The sequence below is a fragment of the Manis javanica genome, chromosome 6, assembly GCF_040802235.1.
Source record: "Manis javanica isolate MJ-LG chromosome 6, MJ_LKY, whole genome shotgun sequence".
NCBI lineage: Eukaryota > Metazoa > Chordata > Mammalia > Pholidota > Manidae > Manis > Manis javanica.
Window position 1 is genome coordinate 94,075,778 of NC_133161.1, and position 19,372 is coordinate 94,095,149.

At 35.2% G+C, this 19,372-nt stretch overlaps 2 protein-coding genes across 5 annotated transcripts in view; one reads left to right on the forward strand and one right to left on the reverse strand.

Moving 5' to 3' along the window:
- CDK13 (cyclin dependent kinase 13) overlaps positions 1-4,452 on the forward strand; it is a 138,420-nt gene extending 133,968 nt beyond the window's left edge. For 2 of the 4 annotated variants that reach the window (XM_037010888.2, XM_037010889.2), the window contains 2 exons: positions 1,994-2,443; positions 3,043-4,452. In XM_037010888.2, coding sequence (XP_036866783.2) covers positions 1,994-2,443; positions 3,043-3,893 — 1,301 coding nt within the window. In that variant the 3' untranslated portion in view covers positions 3,894-4,452. The remainder of the gene's footprint in view (positions 1-1,993; positions 2,444-3,042) is intronic. The other 2 variants (XM_037010890.2, XM_037010891.2) reach the window with 1 other exon arrangement.
- Positions 1-19,372, reverse strand: part of MPLKIP (M-phase specific PLK1 interacting protein) — a 75,562-nt gene that overhangs the window by 40,372 nt on the left and 15,818 nt on the right. The window lies entirely within an intron of this gene.

The window sequence follows — 19,372 nt, forward strand, 5'->3', positions numbered from 1 at the left end:
GATCTGTGGATCAGGTGGAGCTTCTGGTGGTTGAGTATACATATAGAATAGATTAGCTAATAAAGATTACCATTAATGCTTTCCAGTATAATCTGTAAGCTTGTCCTTGACCTTAATCAGACTATATAAAGTATTGTTGCGTGTTTCTTTGAAAACCAAAAGAAATAGTTATTTGTTGTTCAGGATTATTTTTAAGAGTTTCTTGCAATAGTGAATTCCCCTTATACATGAAAATATTTGATGACATAGTTGTGGAGAATACATCTGTTGTAGGGTTATCTATATCTTCGTGTTAAAAATATATAAAGTTTGGATAAAAGTGGAAGAGAAGCAATGAGAAGTTTTCTTAATTTGTATTTGTGTTAGATGTTTTATATATCACCTACTACTGAGATGGCAGTAGCAGGACGTTTGGATGGTGGTCAGTTGTCCCAAGCAACAGTCATCTTACTCCTTAACAATTTTCCCTTCATATCAGGTCTTTATTTCTACTCCTCTTCATGGAGCCAATGTCCTTATTCCACTAGCAAATGTAGAGGAACAGAGAGGACGTATTCCACCATATTTTAGTTTGTAAAAAATGAATTGCCCTTTCTGGGATCATTTTGTTACTGCTTCTTAGCTCTGCGTAGTTAACAATCCTATTAATAGTGGAGAACTTCATTTTATTTTTTGTTTTCCTTTTTTAAACTGTCACTATTATGATGTGAGAATTCCAGTTTTTTGAAATAGGTATGAATCCTGTTTGCTCCATTATCTTCATCATCTTAAGTGTCTGGAGATAAGAAAATGCTCCTTCCATAGAGGAGATGCCATAGTTAAGAATACTTCTCAGAGGTCACACAGAGACTACCTCTGCTAATAGAAAAATGGGAGGGAAGATGAGGAAAAGCAGCTCTTGGGGTGTACCAAACAGGCGTGGTTCATTATTAATGCCTACAGTTGGTTGCAAGAACTTGCAAAAAAAGTTTGTTTTGAATTAACCTAAAAAAAAATTGAGAAGTAAAAAAAAGTCTCAAAACATAAAAAGATAGCATTAGTCATCAGTTTTTCATCTTGGGGTTTCTCTATTTTAGAAATTACTTATCAGTGTCTTTACTATTGCTGAACATATACAGTATTGTGTGCTTTTGAGCCTCGTTGTTACACGACGCAGACAAGCTTGCCCAGGAACCTGTGTAAACTGTCACAAATCTGAACTGAAAATTGGAAAAAGAAAAACAACTCAGTCTGTTTGTGGTCATGAGTTCGTGCCCTCTTACATGAACATTTTAAGCATGCTTCTGTAGGAGTTCCTAACTTACTCAAAGTGACTTAACCCTAAAAAGTAATTTGAATAAAATACATCTTATCAAAGACTCTATAACATCCTAGTTTGAATTTACTGCACGCGTAAGATAAGGTTCTTAAGGATTAAGCATTATTTTAGATAAAGCAGTACAGTGAGTTATAAGAGCTCAGACTCTAGATTCAGAATGTCTGTGTTCCAGTCTCAGCTCTGCCACTTAGATCATTTGTGACCCTAGCTGGACAAGTTATTTTGTCTTCCTAAATGTCTGTGTCTTTTTTAGTAAAAAAATGAGGCTAAGAGAATATGCCTTATAAGGTCGTTATGTGGACTCAAGGGTATAAAAGCTTGGAAAGTACCTGACACTGTAGCTCCTGTGTCGTTATCATCATCATCAAATTCCCATTCAGTCGCTTTTTCCTGTTTATGTCTGTGGTATGGGATTCTGGTGGCCTTAACTTCCATTTTGAAGTATATATTCCTAAAGGTAACTTACTCAAAATGGACTGTGATTCTTTTTTGTTTTAATTTATGTGTAGTTACATCTTAAATGAACATGAGATTGATTCCCATTTTTACAGGATTTCTTAAACACTGTTCTACAAATGTGCATCTTAATATGATAATACAGAGCCATTTGGCAGGGGCGGGGGATGCCGAACTATGAATTATAGCAGTTCTAATTAATACAAATTTTGTCTTTAGTAAAAACAGGCCCTGGACAGCAGTTAAACCACAGTGAATTGGCAATTCTGCTAAACCTACTACAGTCTAAAACAAGTGTTAATGTGGCTGATTTTGTCCAAGTGTTGAACATTAAGGTAAACTCTGAGACTCAACAGCAGCTAAATAAAATAAACCTTCCTGCTGGAATTTTGGCAACAGGTGAAAAACAGACAGATCCATCAACACCACAACAGGAGTCTTCCAAACCATTGGGAGGAATTCAGCCTTCTCAGAGTGTCCAGCCTAAAGTGGAGACTGATGCTGCCCAGGCGGCTGTGCAGAGCGCATTTGCAGTTCTGTTGACTCAATTAATAAAGGCTCAGCAGTCAAAGCAGAAAGATGTGCTACTAGAAGAGAGGGAAAATGGATCAGGACATGAAGCGTCATTACAACTCAGGCCGCCTCCAGAGCCTAGCACTCCAGTATCGGGTGAGTGTGTACAGACAGACTGCTAACACGGTAGGGCCACCCTGATGGTCACCTTGCTGTTGATGATTGTCTGAATGCATATTGTCAGTGCCAAGCCAGGAGATGCCCTGAGAATTCTCCGGTTGCTGGTCATTGATTGGTTTCTCAGTCTGTTTACCCCTAGGAATTGATTTTCCAACAAATCATCCATGTGTGATACAACTCATTATGAATGCCATAGATTTTTCTCAGGTAAAGTTATGGTTAAGAAATAATCTTTCACCCCAACTATAACAGGATGATTGACCAAGGTAGAAACTTTATGTGTATAGTAGCTTTTGTTCTAAAAGCAATATGTAGGTATATATGAGATATCTTTGAAAAGTCAAATACAGTTCAGTTTTTAGTTACCATAGACTTAACTGGGAACAGGCAGTTTTAGTACACTTATACCTTTTTTTTTTCCCTTTTCATTTATTTTGATTTATTCATTTGCTTATTTTCCCAGAGATGGACCTGCTAATGCTCTGTAGGACCACCCATAGGAAACATTACTTATTTTGACCATTGAGTTTTTCATGGTGACTTCTGACTTTCTATTTTTGCTCTGTTTTACTTAGGGCAAGATGATCTCATCCAGCACCAAGAGATGAGGATACTGGAGCTCACACCAGAGCCAGACCGGCCTCGTATTCTGCCTCCTGATCAACGACCTCCTGAACCCCCTGAACCACCACCAGTCACTGAAGAAGATCTGGATTATCGGACAGAAAACCAGCACGTACCCACCACTAGTTCTTCGTTAACTGACCCACATGCCGGAGTGAAAGCAGCCCTGTTACAGCTCCTTGCTCAACATCAGCCCCAGGAGGATCCAAAAAGAGAAGGCAGTATTGATTACCAGGCAGGAGACACTTATGCCCCCACTTCAGACTACAAAGACAATTTTGGATCCTCTTCTTTCTCTTCTGCTCCTTATGTTAGCAACGATGGTCTAGGAGCTAGCTCTGCTCCACCATTGGAACGACATAGCTTCATTGGAAATTCAGATATTCAGTCTCTGGATAACTACAGTACTGCTTCATCTCATTCTGGTGGTCCACCTCAGCCTTCTGCCTTTTCTGAATCATTTCCCAGCTCAGTAGCTGGATATGGAGACATTTACCTCAATTCTGGTCCCATGTTGTTTAGTGGAGACAAAGACCATAGATTTGAATATAGCCATGGCCCCATTGCAGTCCTGGCAAACAGCAGTAACCCTTCCCCAGGGCCAGAGAGTACTCATCCTCTGCCAGCAAAGATGCACAACTATAACTACGGTGGTAACTTACAGGAAAACCCAGGCGGCCCGGGCCTCATGCACGGACAAACGTGGACTTCTCCTGCCCAAGGACCTGGATATTCACAAGGATACAGGGGACACATTAGCACATCAAGTGGCAGAGGTCGAGGCAGAGGGTTACCATACTGAGTATCTGTTTTTCCTCAGGCACATCATTTTTATCTGGAAAGACTTTTCTAGCTGCAATTTAAGGCAGCAATCCAAGAGACTTGAATAATATTAATTCAACAACAGCTTTATTTTTATGTGGAAAAGGGTCTTGCATACAATAGTTTAAAAAAGACAAAAAAAAACTTTGCTTAAATTCATGCTGTTCTGAAAACTAGATCTAATGTACATCTTCACAAATTCTAGTTAACAATTTTATTTTGTATTCTTGCAGTTTTAAGTGGATGCTAATCTTAGGGACATACAAGTCTTTTATGGCCCTCCTGCAGATCTTCTGAACTATGCACATTTGTGCTTTTTTTTGTAAGTTTGGACCAACTTTTATGTAACAACCAACCAACCCCTCTTGTCCTCCAGTTTTACAGCAATCAGAAAGGGCACTGATTTATTTGGTATTTTTCTTTTTACAGAGCTACCTTTAGTCAAAGGTCACTGTCAGTCTTTGCACCTGCTTTCAGTGTTATTGTGAAAGGTGTACTTTGTGCTCACTTCAGAAAATAAAACACAATCTTTCTCTTGATGCAACAGTTTTATAAAAAAAATGGTGAATGTTATTTTTGTTTTATTTTGCAGATTATCATAGCCTAGCAAAATGCATTCAAATGAAATAGTGGGTTTTATATGAAAAACATGGGTGGGGTGGGGAGGGTTAAGTAAGTGCCTTAACAGGTAAGCTTAAGGTCTGAGAAAGCAGTTAATTTCACACTCATTTATCTTCTAAAGGGAAACAATGCATTGTATTGAAGAGGCAGAGAGCTCTCAAGTGTTTTTAGGGATGGACTACCTGTTCAGTTCCTATTAGATCCATTCCCTCCACCTGTCACACTTTCTCCTTTTCCTGCCATTGGGCTGTGTTACCTTCCACTACCACCTTCTCTGAATAGTGGGGTGACAGCACAGAGAGACAGTAGAACTCCAGTCAGTACATTCTGTTACTTCCAAGAAGTTCTAAAAAGTTTTGTCATTCAAATGGTTGAAAGTAATAGCTAAATGAGAATTTTAGAATACTATTTTCTTTCAGGCTGCTGGATTGTCCTTGTTCCCTTTTGTCATGGATAATGAAGAGCAGTGGGATAGGTGCAAGGCTTAATATTGGAACTTGCATAATTCTGTTAAAGTTCATGGGGGGAGGGATGGCAAATACCATATTTATTAAGTTAAGCAATTGCCATTTTAGGAAAACATTAACTCCGTTCACTTTACTTGATAACTACACTGCCTAGGTTGAATTTATTGAAGCAAAAGGAAAAAGGAGTAAGAGGAAACCTCTCCTCTCATCTTCTGTGAGGTTTATTATGGCTTCTGTCAGAATTAGAGCAACGTTAGTTCATTGTAACATTTTTTTTATTTTATTAAAAGCAATGAAGAATGACGAACTAATGCTTATTTAAACTGTAATGGTGTCAATTCTAACTTTTCGCATCCACTTATGCACACATACAATTACAATTCTAGAGAAGAACCAAAGGTAAATAACCAGTGTTTCCATTATCACTAAATGGAAAAATTGACTGGAAAATTAGAGTCGTGCCATTTGTTAACTGTTCTCCTGGTAACTTACTTTTTGATTGGAATCTTAAATTGAAACAACTATTATAGGATGGAAATTGCTCCAGTTCTAAAGTCAGTCTTTTAACCCTGTGCCCATTATCTGACTTGTGAACCTTCATTTCAAAACAGTATATGGGAAACATAGTTTGGTGATAGGAAGAATATTTTAAAGTGCATAATTTATCATTTTACTGATATGAAATGAATTGATGTCAGTAGACCATTTTATTTTTTGATGGAATTTTGTTTTGGGGAGAAAGAATGGAAGAAAAAAATACTTGCTTTTATTTGAATATCGAGTACTAACAACTTACAATAAAACTACATTGCAGGAAGAGAAGAAATATTTTGAAATTTAGCAAAATAGCTACAGTATTCAAGTATTTAAAATTTTCATATGGTGAGTCTTAGCGCTTTAGACTTTCCTGTAAGTGACAGTATCTAAGTTATTCTTAACAGTCACACTTGATAATTCTGCTGACTATAGCAGCTAACCTAAAATTGAAGATATTTATGTGACATGAATAGCCTGTGTTTTAAAAATTAAATATTTTATATAAAATTGAACCGTGTTTGGATAGTTTTTCTAACACTTCAATTATATATCTATGTTGGGAGAGTGGCTGGGAGGACAGGGAGATTATTGCTTGAAATTGAAATTTTGAACTACAGCTACTACTCCTACCCTCAGAGTACTGATGGTGAGACATCCCAATATTTATGCACCACTTAGAAAAAATGCCAGTGAAACCACAAAACAGTGCTAAGTTGCATCATTATAAGATGCTCCCCAAATTCAGATATGCTGTTGTCTGAATCAAGGACGGACTGTATCTTAAAATCGATGAAATACGGTATAAAACTTAATGCATTCTTCCATACCATTTAAGAGTTGAGTACATTTGGATTATTAAAAAGATCAGGGCTGGGATGTCACTAATTCTATAGGTTTATAAATCTGGTAATCACTGAGTATTCTTGAGTGAAAGCTAAGGAATGTAAAATACTAAGTTTTTTGGGAAGAAACAGGTAAGTCAGATTGCAAATAAGATGCAAATTAGAAAAGGCTGACATATTAAAAGAAGAAAATATTTCCCACGTGAAACGCCCTTTTTCTGTTTTCTACACAGCAAGTTTTTCTGCATGCAATTCAGTACGTTTTCCAAGTCCTCAACACATTGCTTGTTGGAGAGCTCCAGTCACCCATGAAATTTTAAGACTCCTCAAGAGTTTATTGATTAAAATAGTCGTGGAATGTGAATTAAGATAATGCTTGAGCTGTGATTCAATGCTTCATTCTGTCAGCAGATACATATTCAGTACCTGCCGAATGCCAGGTACTATTCCAGTACTTGGGATACATCAGTAAACATGGAAGGCATTATACTTCTAGTGTGCTGTTGGTGAGCAAGGAGATTTTAAAACTGGAGGTGCTTGTGGTATTTGCTACTCTCAGTTGTGTCTAAATTACACGAGTGGATATAAGAAATAAAAATGTAAAATTTTTAAGTAATTTGAATAGAGAAGGTTCTGGAAATAGAACAACTGGGAATTCAATGACGAAAACACATTTTGAGTTGTATTTGGTTAGTTTGTAGAAATACCAGGGTTTGTTGAGAAAAATAGAAAGTAAATGAGTTAAATGCTTCCAAACTAATAATATACTGGTATATCTCAAACTTTTGCTCTATTTGCTATGAACTTATCCAGTTTTAGATGATTTTTTTCACCCTAGGGCCTTTTTTTTTTTTAAGTGAAACTAAAATATACAAGTTTTAAATGAAGATCTGATTCCCTGGGATACAGGTTCTGATACTTTAAAAGTCAGAACAGGATGGCCCAATAATCTAAAGCCATCTGGTCCACCTCCTCACTTTACAGCTAAGGAAAATGAGACAGGAGTATTGACAGCGCTTGCCCCTCTGAGCTGTATCTGAATTGTGTAGTAAACATTTAGTTTTTGTCATAAGAAAACAAATGTTACAATAAAAAAATAAATAAATTTAACAAAATATTTACATAACAATGTTATAACTAAAGAAAATTAAATTTAGAATACTGAACAAGTAGTTTAACATAGCTTAAAAAAAGCCAAGTTTAAAAAACAGTCCAAAAAATAGGGAAATAAGCTAAAACAATTTTAGGAAACTTCATTGGGAGCCTATAGGGGCCGTTCCATATATGGCTAGCCTTTAAAAAGGAAGTTACTCTTTTAAAGACTAGTTATTTAAATATCTAACCATTAGATTATAAAACTGAATCTTTAAATTTATTTTCTATTTGTAGGAGGAAGATTGATATCAACAGGCCTGCAAACATTGCTTTTAAATTCGTTTTTTAATTCCAGGTGTTTAAAGGGGAGCAATGGTTTGTTATTTTACCACAGGCCTCTCCAGGTAGTTTATTAAACTGTTTCTAGTTTAATTAAAAATTAAGAGCAAGTTAATAAGCTAACAAGGAGTTCAGTTGAAGATGGGAAAAGCAAAATTTTGATTGTAATGAAAAGAACTTGGCCTTTGACTTATGCAGACTTAAATTTTGTGTCTTCCTTTTGCCATTATCAGATGTCCCATTTTAAAAATTTTTCTTGTTTTAATTACATTGAAAATGAGGCTTTGTAATGAATCACTTTCAGTTTTTTTCACAAGTTAATTTGTTGTAAAGGGTGGTACACTTTTTTTGCAAGAACTTTTGAGTAAAGTCTTGTAATTTTAATGTGTTCAGTATAAGCCATTTAGAATTTCAAAAGGCTGTCTTTAATAGTCTAAATAACTGCCATAAGAATCCCAGGCTATTTTTAGCTTTGTTTTATTCTTGCTCACATCCAGAACACTCTTAGAATTAATCTTACCTGATAAAGATGACTACTTCATATGCACTGTGCCATGTTTTATTGATAGAGCTTAAAACCTAGAACCCTTATTTTTTTTCCTTTTTATATTTGTACATAATCATAAACGTAGGAACACATCCAGAGATAACCATTGATATTTTGTCTTTCATGGATGTATATGAATGAATATCTAATTTTTTTTCTTAAAACAATGGGATTATACTGCCCATAGCTTTGTAATAAGGTTTTTTTCATTTAATAATATATTGTGAACATCCTATGTCAATAATTAAATTCTACCCTCTTTTTAATGGTTGTAAATTATTTTATAGAACTATTAATAGTTTCTTATTGCTGGACACAATATTTCTGACTCCTGTGAGAAGTAACAATGATAAAAATGCACATAAATACATATATACATTCATCAACCATATATAACTTCCTTTAAATTGTTTAAAGAGTGTACTTCTAAACTTCTGCCCTATGCAAATTTCCCTCAGGCAAGGTTTGCAAGTTTTATATTCCTATTTTCATTTAGCTATGTTGGGTATTTAACATTTTTAAATCTTTGCCAATTTGACAGCTGATAAATCATCTTGTTTTAACCATGTTTCTCTGATTACTACTGAAATTCATTATTGTTTCATGTTAGCCAGTTGTCTTTTCTTTATTAACCACTCATGTTTAACATTAGGTGTTTATCTTTGTTGCTTTGAAGAGCTCTTTATGTAAGGAAGGTAGCCCTTTGTAATAATATTAAAATGTAATCTTAAAAATACTGTTTGGTGTGTTTTGATATAGGAAAATTTGATAATTAGAATCAACTCTGTTCATCTTTTCCTAAGGTTTCTCAGAAAAGCTTTCTCTACTGTATGATTATTGTAATTTTCACACAGATTTTATTTTTACTTTACTTCTCTGGCTTTTTACTTTTACACTTAACTCGAAGCCATCCTAGATTTAGTTTTGTTAGCCGTTGTAAGCACCCCAGCTTTACACTGCTCGGTGGCTTTACTAATGATGCCAACAGCATTTGTTAAATAGTTCATCCTCACCCTAGTTTTTAGTGCTGTTTGTGTCACTTGGGTCTATTTTTGGGCTTTCATTTATGCTCCACCGCTGATCTTTCTCTTCTGGTTGTAAGTACTACACCTGTATTACATCTTTATAAACTATCCGTTTTTCCATGTAGTCTCTTTACTCACTGTGTTTTCAATTCCTAGAACAGATGTACACATAGCATAAAAAAATATTTGTTGTAGGGTGGAATTTACTGTCCTTTTTCAAAGTTTTCTACTGCCTTATTTTTCCATGTGACTTTCAGAATTATTTTGATCACTTTCCACAGGCATCTTGTTAGGATTTTAATTGGAAACATTAAATTTACTTAGGTCTTCCTACTGAGAACAGTGGAATTTGTGTGTGTGAAATTTTCTATAGTTATGACATGGTTTTTTTAAGTTTCCAAAATAAATTTTTTTTGTAGCTTTTAGAAATGGACTCTTCATAATATTGTAAGTATTGCAATATTTTTATCTAGTCATTGCTTATATAGGAAAGCTGGCATGTGTTTTGTTATAAATTGGTTACATAACTGATTAACATTTCTAAAAAGTTTTCAGTTGACTGAATATGATAGTGGGCATTCTTGTGTTTGATTTTATGAATGTAATTTTTAGTGTTTCACTCTTACATATAATTTAAACTATAGATGAGAAATAGAATAGTATTGTTAGGCTGGAGGAAGGAAAAACAAGGACATGCAAACAGAACACTGAGAGATGCCATAGGGGGAGAACAGACCAGACCCCAAGGTCCGTGCCCCCCACCTCCCTGACTGGGTTTAACTTCCCCGGCCTGTAATACCCTGACTGCGGAACATCACCTGGGAGTGGCACTCAAACTACCTGGCCCTTTGTTGCCTCTCTTCGCCTGCTTATTTCGGCTAAAATTTATCTTACAAGTATATTAATATTTATGAAGCCCATTTATTAGAATCAGATGTTATAATTTTTTTCAAATGCTTTTTCGTTATCTACCAATATATATGGATTTTCTCCTTTATTAATGATAGACACCAGTTATATTAGTAGAACCCAGTATCGGGCCATTCACTAAAAATGCGGCTGTGTTCTGTTGGCTAATGCTGCATTTAGGATCTCGTATTTATGTTATTCATCTTGTTTTGATTAACAGGTTTTGATAGCTTTGCAGAATAAATGAAAATTATCTCATTTAATTTAGAGTAGTTTTTATATATCCTGAGAATTATCTGTTTATTGAAGTTGATGCTGTTTTATTTGTATCCAGATACACCCAACTCTTTCCTTGAGGGTAATTCTTTCACAACTGTTCTATTTCTTCATGTGCTCTTGCTCTCTCTGTTCAGCGTTGTTTCTTGAGTAAATCTTGCCATTTTCCTTTTTCTGGAAATTCATCATACCATCTACCTTATGTTTAAAATGTTTTTATCATACAGTTGTTTTAACCTCAGTATTTGAAATACATATATAACCTATTACTACATACTCTTTTTGTGTCTTTTTGCCTTAAATAGCTAGGTTTTGCCCCATTCTGCCTCCATCCTCTCTCGTCACCAGGGAATAATAATCTATCATTTATTTTCTCTTTTATTTCAGCATTTTGACTTTGATTCATTTTTCCTGTGTCCCTTACTTATTTCTACATCTTGGTGCATTTACTTTTTCTTGCATTTTTTGGTGCATTTACTTTTCTTCCAACTCCAAAAGAAACCATTTTAATGTTATGAATTCTTTGATTATTTCTTTGACTGTACCCCATAGATTAAGAATACTGTGTTTTCACTGCTGTTTTCTAAATACTTGGTGGCTGCAAATTGGATTGCTCATTTGATTCAAGAATTATTTAGGATTAGTGTTTCAATTCCCAGTTGGTTGGGTGTATTTTATTTTTTAGTTTTTTGTTAATAGCTTATACCTTCTATTACAACTAGTCAGTGTATATAATATGCTTTTGGGAATGTATTAAGGATTCCTTTTTAGCATGCTAAGCAAACAAATTTTGTAAATATTTCCTGTGTGCTAGGATGGGTATGTCCTTTGATAAATTTTGTCTTATAACCATTAAATTTCAATATCATTAAACATTAGTGAGATTCTCTATATCTTTACTTATCTCTCAAGGAGTGAGAAATGTAAAATGAATTCTTCTACTGCCATTATGTACTTTTCCTTGTATGTCTAATCCTTTGCTTTATATAGTCAGTACTATATTCACATACAAGTTCATAACTAGTTAATCTTTGTTCCATTTATTCAAGTTTTTTTAAGTGTTTTGAATTCTACTAGGTCTAATTTAATATTACTACAGTTACTCGGTCTTCTCTCAGTTTATTTTATACTTTCTGCTTGCCTTTTTTTTTTTAATGCTACTTTACTGGCTTTGTTTTTAATCTTTTTGCTAAACTGATCTTCTTTTCCTCTTTTTAAAAATTTGTATTTTGGGGCTTTCTGTTTACTTATCCCACATACAGACTGTTTCTATTCAGCTTTAAATATTTCAGACACATTTAACCTATTTCTTGAATGAATAACTTCAGGAATAAAAATTGCTATAGACTCATATATAAAATGAAATTTGTGCACTTTCACTTTATTCTAATCCTCTACTTTCTCCTTTTTAAGTAGTAAAATATCATGATTTTATAATCATTTCCAAATCTTAGTGCCACAAACATACTTGGGATAAAAAGTTAAGACACATGTATATTAAGGTCAGGAGTGGACAAGGATACTCATTATTAGTTACTATTTAGTATTCAACATGTTGTGGCAGGTCTTTGTTACACTGTGAAGAAAGACGGTGGAGGGAGGAAGGGAGGAAAAGAAAAATAGGTTTGGAAAGTAATACAAATCCAGAAATAAACCCCACTACAACTTCCCCTCCATGTAATTCCATGGAGATAAAATAATCATTTTCATAAAAGTTGTTGATTTGGTATTCATGTGGGAAAAAAAATGAAGATTGAGCCTTATATCACATATTATTCAAAAATTAATTTGAGAGATCATGGACCTATAAAAAAAAGCAAAAGCTTATGGAAGGAAAAAATAAGATTTTTTTAATGACTGAGCAAACGCACAAGCACTTAAAACTACATTAAATTTAGTAACAAGTTCAAGTATTCTTATAGTTATTTTCAGTAGTATCCTCAGATGAAGCAAGACCTTCCGAACATTTAAGTGTTTCTATCATGATCTTGATAGTTTGTAGAGTTGCCATAATTAACATTTTACTGTTCTGCTCTCAGCTTTTTATCAAAGGACACTACAGGAAACAGGAAGTTATAATTGCATTTGCTGTAGTTGATTCTTTAACCAGCACATTGGTGTTTACCGTGGGTTAGGCACTGTTCTAAGCCCTTTATAAATGTTAACTAACTGAATCCTCATAATTCTTATGAGGTGGATATTATTCATAACTGTATTTTATAGAAGATACTGGTAAAGAGACATTAAACAAATTGCCCATGGTCACATAGCTGTAGGCAAGATAGGGACTGAACATAGCCATAACAAAAGACCACCGTCTGGGTGGCTCAAGCTTAAACACAAGTTTATTTCTCAGATTTGGAGGCTGAAGTCCCAGAAAAAGGTTCAGCAGGGTTTGATTTCTGGTGAGAACTCTTCTGGCCTCCAGATGGCCACCTCACTGTGTGTCTACCTCTGAGTATGTGCAGAGAGAGTAAACTCTCTCGTGTCACTTCTTTTAAGGACATGAATCCTACTGGACCAAGGCCCCACTCTTGCAACCTCATTTAACCTTAATCCACTAGGGGTTAGGGCTTCAGAATGTGAATTTGTGGGGATGGGTGGAGGGGACAAATATGCAGTCCTTAATAGTCAGTCTGGCTCCAACATCCACACAGAATGTATTTATTTTTTAAGGCCTACATGAAAAATCCTCTTAAGAAATTGGTATAAGGAGAGATTAGTGTTCCCAGCATACTCTCCTTAAAATATTATGATACTTCAGTAAAGCATTGGAATACAGGCCTCTGTCTCCTCGAAGTTTTTGGAAATTCTTATAAGAGAGAAAGTAAATAAAGCTGGAAGAAATAGAATAGACAACCAAACAAACTACTACACAGTGAAAAATGCCAGGGAAATTCCAAGCTTAGGACCACTAAATACAGAAGACCCTTCTTACAAGGCCAGGTTCAGCAACAAACTACTTAGAGAGAATCAGTTAAATGCACATAGTGGGAATCATGTTTGCAGGGGAGGGGAATTCTATAATGGGGAAAACAGGTTGGTTGGTATTTGGTCTTTAATGATTATTGAAGCTATGAAAAAAATCCACATTTATATTTAACACAATTCTGGTTAAACTGTGCTGTTAAAAGGATACCAGTTGAATCATCCTTTTGGTATATTATATCATCTTTTTTGGTATATTATTTCTAATGAAACAGTGCTTCATTCTCTGCTTTGTTTTTGTAACCTGTTCATTCCTCTGACCTTCTATTTAATGGTATCTGGCCCTGAGGCAATTTGAAATGACGACCTTGGGTAGGAAAAAATGATTCATAATCCTATGGTTCTGACAGAGGTGTAATAAAGTTCATCTTTTTTTCCTCAATCTTATTCATACTGTGCTCCCCACTTCCTGGGGCAGAGAATGTAGCTTTTCAAATTTCAAGGCCTTGACTTGGATTGCAGGCCATAGCTCAAAAGGACTTCTGCTTTCAGACAGGCCACCTTCTCCTGGATGCATCTCTTTCTTATTGGTTATGAGAAACAGCCAACATATTCCAACATCTTTAATTTTTCTTGCCATTTTCCTTAATACAACCTTTCTGTAGGTACACAGAGTCATAATGTATAAGATAATAATTTAGCCAAATGCAAGTGTTGTCCAAACCTGCCATAGCAGGAATCACTTTGCCTAATTCTCTACTTCCTTCACCTGTCCAGTTCCATATTTTAGAATTTGCTATTTGAAGCAGTTCACTTTCTTTAACCATATTCTGTATTAGGTCAGCATGTTTTGGCTACAAATAACAGAAAATCTAGCTCACAATTTCATAAGCTATAGGGAAATGTATATGCATGTAATGAAAGCAAAATATAGGACAAAATTTTCACACTTGAAATACATGGATTATCTATAAAAGAGAGTTAGACTGGCATCAAACTCATCACCATTAACACTGGATGCTGAAAAATGTTAGGCTTCAGATATGGTGCATCAGAAAGCCAGGTTTACTTCTTCCTTCTCTGTGTGTTGGTTTTATCTTTAGCATTGTAGCAAGATTGTTATGGTTATTCAAGGTGTCACAGTCAAACAAAACTCTAGAGCAAGAAGGATCACCTCTTAAGAACAACATCTCATTAGACAGAATTGAGCTATATATATATATATATATATATATATATATATATATATATATATATATATATATATACACACACACACATTGCCAAAGCAGTTTCCCAAAAGAGAAAAAGAATCACCATGACTGACTTAGACCACAGTTGAAGGAATGTTGGAGAGTCACCTGTAATTACTATGAAGCATTCATTTGGAAAAAAAAAAAAGGCAGGCAAAAGTATGAATCAGAGTTCTTGGTTGTTAAAAACATGATTGCAAAAAAAAAAAAAAAGGTGAATGGGCTATCAACACAGCATATCCACAGCTGAAGACCAAATTGAACTTGAATATCAAGCTGAGAGGTGCTGGTAATGATCCCCCCTTAAATTCACAGTAAAATTTAAATGAAGAGAAGTATAAAAGTAAAGTTGAGAAATGGATAGATCTAGATATCCCATTCTTCATCTTTATAGGAATTCCAAAAGGAGAGAACAGAATGGAGAGGAAGAAATAAACAAAGAAATATTAGAAGAAAATTTCCCATAGTTGAAAGAGACATGAGTATTCTAATTTGAAGAGGTCCATGTAATACAAAGCAAAATATATGACAAAATTTTCACACTTGAAATACATTAAAGTAATACCCAGAATTATACATTTTTGGAACTTTAGATTTAATTATACTGAGGAAATAACAAAAATGGATTATCTATAAAAGAGAGTCAGACTGGCATCAAACTCCTCACCATTAACACTGGATGCTAAAAGTTTCTGCAAAAGCTGAGGGAAATAATTTTGACCCTAGGATACCACACTTGGTGTGTTGAGGTTTAGTTATGTTCCGTTGGCCTTCTTGCTTTGGCAGAAACCTTGCTCTTCCATATAGTCTTCTCAAGTAATGGCTATTACCCCTCTGTACCACTGGGCCTGGATTCTAGTTAGGTGTCCTTTTTGATCCTCATTTTCACTTTCAGACTATTCCTGTTGCCTCCTTAAAACTACATAGCTTTGACTCTCATGTCATCAGACAGTATTGTTCACATCCCTCTGTTGCTGTTACTTACTGATATCTGAGTTACTCTTCCCTGTTTGCCTTCCCCACCATACCCCACTCTCTACCCATTCTTTAAATATTTTAATTCCTGGCTATTATTCTCTCCTATTTCTATTCTTCATTTCGATATCCTTACGTATGATCCTTCAAATCTTGGTGCTTTGTTTCTTGATCAGTTCCCCAAGGATCTTATCCTTCACCTCATCCCAGTTACTCATTTCTTTATTACACTCTGGACTTTATCAACACCAATAACATAATCCTCCCACCAGTCTAAATTTCAAGCATACTACTGATAGTACTCTTTGAAAACCCCCTCCTAGGTTTGCAGCTCACTCCCCTAGCACTGTGACTCCAACTACTTGTTTCTCTCCCACTGCTTTATATACATTTTTGGCTACCTGTGCTCACTTGGAAAAAAAAAACCAAAACTCTGTTTAGACCCAAACTCTCAGAATATTGTTTAAATCCACTCTATTACTGCATCCATGCAGCTGGATATAGTGGAAACATAGTCATGCTGACTAGTTTCACTTTACTTTATAATCACTAATCTCATGTAACCCTTAAGGCTGCCCAGCAATTATACTACCATATGCCATCAACTTCAAAACATACACATTTTCATACTTAATATCTCTGGAATGAGGTGTCTTATATGTGCCACCATGTCATGTTATACTTTAATTGACAGGATTTTTCCTTTACCTTAAATGATGTGTGTATTATAATTAATGACATCTTAGAGTTGATGAAGCAGAGCATAATCCCCTTGTCCTTTTCATTCTTTCATTCTTCCACATGATCATTTCCTACTGGTCTTCTTACCCAGACCTCCATTACTTCCTTCCTGGATTAGTTGCTAGAGGTGCCCAGGCTGCCTTCTTGCTGTGTCCGCACATAGTTTTTCCTCTGTGAACACACGTCTCATGCTTGTGTGCACAAATTTCCTCTTTTTATATGGACATCAATCATATTGGATTAGGACCCACACTAATGGACTCGTTTACTTAATTACCTCTTTAAAGACCTTATCTCCAAATATAGTTACATTCTGAGGTACTGGGGATTAGGACTTCAACATATGAATTTTGAGGGGACATAATTCAGTCCATAACTCTTCCTCATCCTCATTTTCAGCTGATGACTTTGTTCTCTATTTTACAGATATAGAATGAAATTCCAAAGTTCCTACGACATCACCTCCACTGTTCATGAACACTCCCCATTTCATTAACTTCTTTCCTGTTACTATGAATAACTATTTCTACTCCTACAAAATCCCTTCTTGCCAAAGAACTTCCATCCAATACACCTCTCTCTCTCTCTCTCTCTAATGCATTATCAACTTTTTCTCATATAAGCTTTAAGGGGGCCAGTTTTTTGTTTTGTTTGTTCTCTATGCCCAGCACCTAGAACTGTGTCTGCCACATCATACAGATTCAATATTTAATGAACAAATACTGATTTTATATATATTAAAAAATATATAAACACATCTTTTTACGTGTAATATAAAAGGATGGACTAGAAGGCAACCCTTCTTTGGAAGCAGAATGAAAGCAGTATATCAAGTAAGAGAAGAAAATGGAACAAAGTCATTCAGCCAAAGAAAGACATAAAAATTCATTAAAACAATAGGGTGGTTGCTAAAGAGGCAGTCCCCTGAAAAAGACTCTTCAAAGCTCCCCTCAAATCTAGTCATATAACATAGACAAAGGAGATTCAGAGAGATGGACCATGGCTGATCAAAAACTCATTTTACTGCTAAGATAGGGAGTCTTTGCTATTTCCAGTTAGTGTATGTTATATGTATATTGGGGACACTACATTTACGTTTCTCTCCCATCCTAATAGAAATTCTTTTTCCTCCCTTCTTCCTTTTTTTCCCCTCCAACTTCTCTCAATTATAATTACCCTGCTTTCTTTCTATGGCTGCATATTGAGAACGGTGGGATTGGTTAAGGTTCTAATTTAACTATTCTTTGCCATAAGAGTTGTACTCTGCCTGGACCTGAGAAAAGAAATACAAATCATCCAGAGCTTTATGAACTTCACCATGAATGAATGATGGGACTTTGAGTTATCTCTATAACAAGGTATGTTTTGTCATATATGTTAGTTACATTTTATCAGGTGTGACTGTTTTTAAGTGAATGTATGCTAAATGCAATGTGGAGTCCTGGATTGGATCCTGAACAGAAAAATATCATTAATGGAAAGACTGTTGAAATCCAATTAAAGTCTTTAGTTTTGTTTTAAATATTTGCAGTTTTGGCAAATGTATCATGGTTATGTAACATAGCACCAGAGAAAGTTGTATGAATGCTCTATGGGAGACATATATGGAAAACATACATGGAAAAACAGTATATGTATAGAAGGAAGCCTATATATGGAAATTGGGCTGCTGAGATGGAATGTCCTTTGTTACTTAGCTTTCATGTCCCCTTTGTCAATAACATTCTGGTTTCTATTGGGAAACTATGCATCCCTTCATTCTCAGTCTTCGTGTTCCATAGGACCAATAACTCTACCTCTGCCTCTGTGGATGGCAAGTGCCCCAGGCTTGACCTATGATGTGATCAATATCACATTCTCTCAGTCACAGTTACAGATTCCGGGATGAACACGTGACTCAAACAGTACCAGTGAAACTAAATTCCACCACTCTTGCGAAACTGTTAAGAAGGTAGAATCTCTCCTCTCCAGTGCGGTTGCTAAGAGGAGTTGTATCAGCCCTATTTGAACATGAGTTGAGTCTGCTGGAAAATGTGACCAAGACAGGCAAAAGCAGAACAACCAACAAAGAGAGCAAACCCTTGAGCTAAGAGCATTTTCTAAGCTCCTTCATCCAGCTGGGACCTGTACTTTGTCGGTATAATATTTTTGCTGCATAAGTCAATTTAAGTTGGATTTTCTGACCTTTCAACTTGAAGAAAACCAGACTAGTACAAAAATTTCTAACTATACTGGGTTGATGTAAAACTGTTCACCTAGTAAGTACCATTAAAAAACATTTATGCGTATAAAATATTTGGAAAGATTTAATTTGTTGTCTGGATTGGGGTTACAAGAGATGTTCACATTCTGTTTCACACATTTCTGAATTGCTTGAACTTTTCACTAGGAACAAACATTTCTATCATCGGAAGTAGCAAACATAACTGCTGTCTTGGCAAGTGTCTATAATAAAGAAAATAAAGAGTTTGAAACTGTTATTTTAATTTGTTGGGCTAGTCAGATGATTTAATCAATTCAAGTCACAGACTGAGACACTAAAGTTTTTTTAAATGAATGCCATATAGCTGAAAGTGATAAACACTTTGCTCATGACAGTATACAGAATTGTTCATGGAAGACGGGCATGAAATCATGTGGCTTTTGAGAGAAAACTCTAGCAATGTACAAGTTATTTTAATGTCTTCTCCCTAAAGCTTTGTATTTTGGTCCACTTCACTTTCTAGGGTTATGAATTTAAAATGATTACACCATAGTGCCAAAGTTTGAGATGAAATTTGTCATTGTTTATTCAGGATTTATACTCAATATTATCCTTTAACAAGAATCTCACCATATTAATTCTAGGCTCATGTAATGATGTTAGTTACATTAAAGAAAAAAAAATCACAACCATCCATTCCC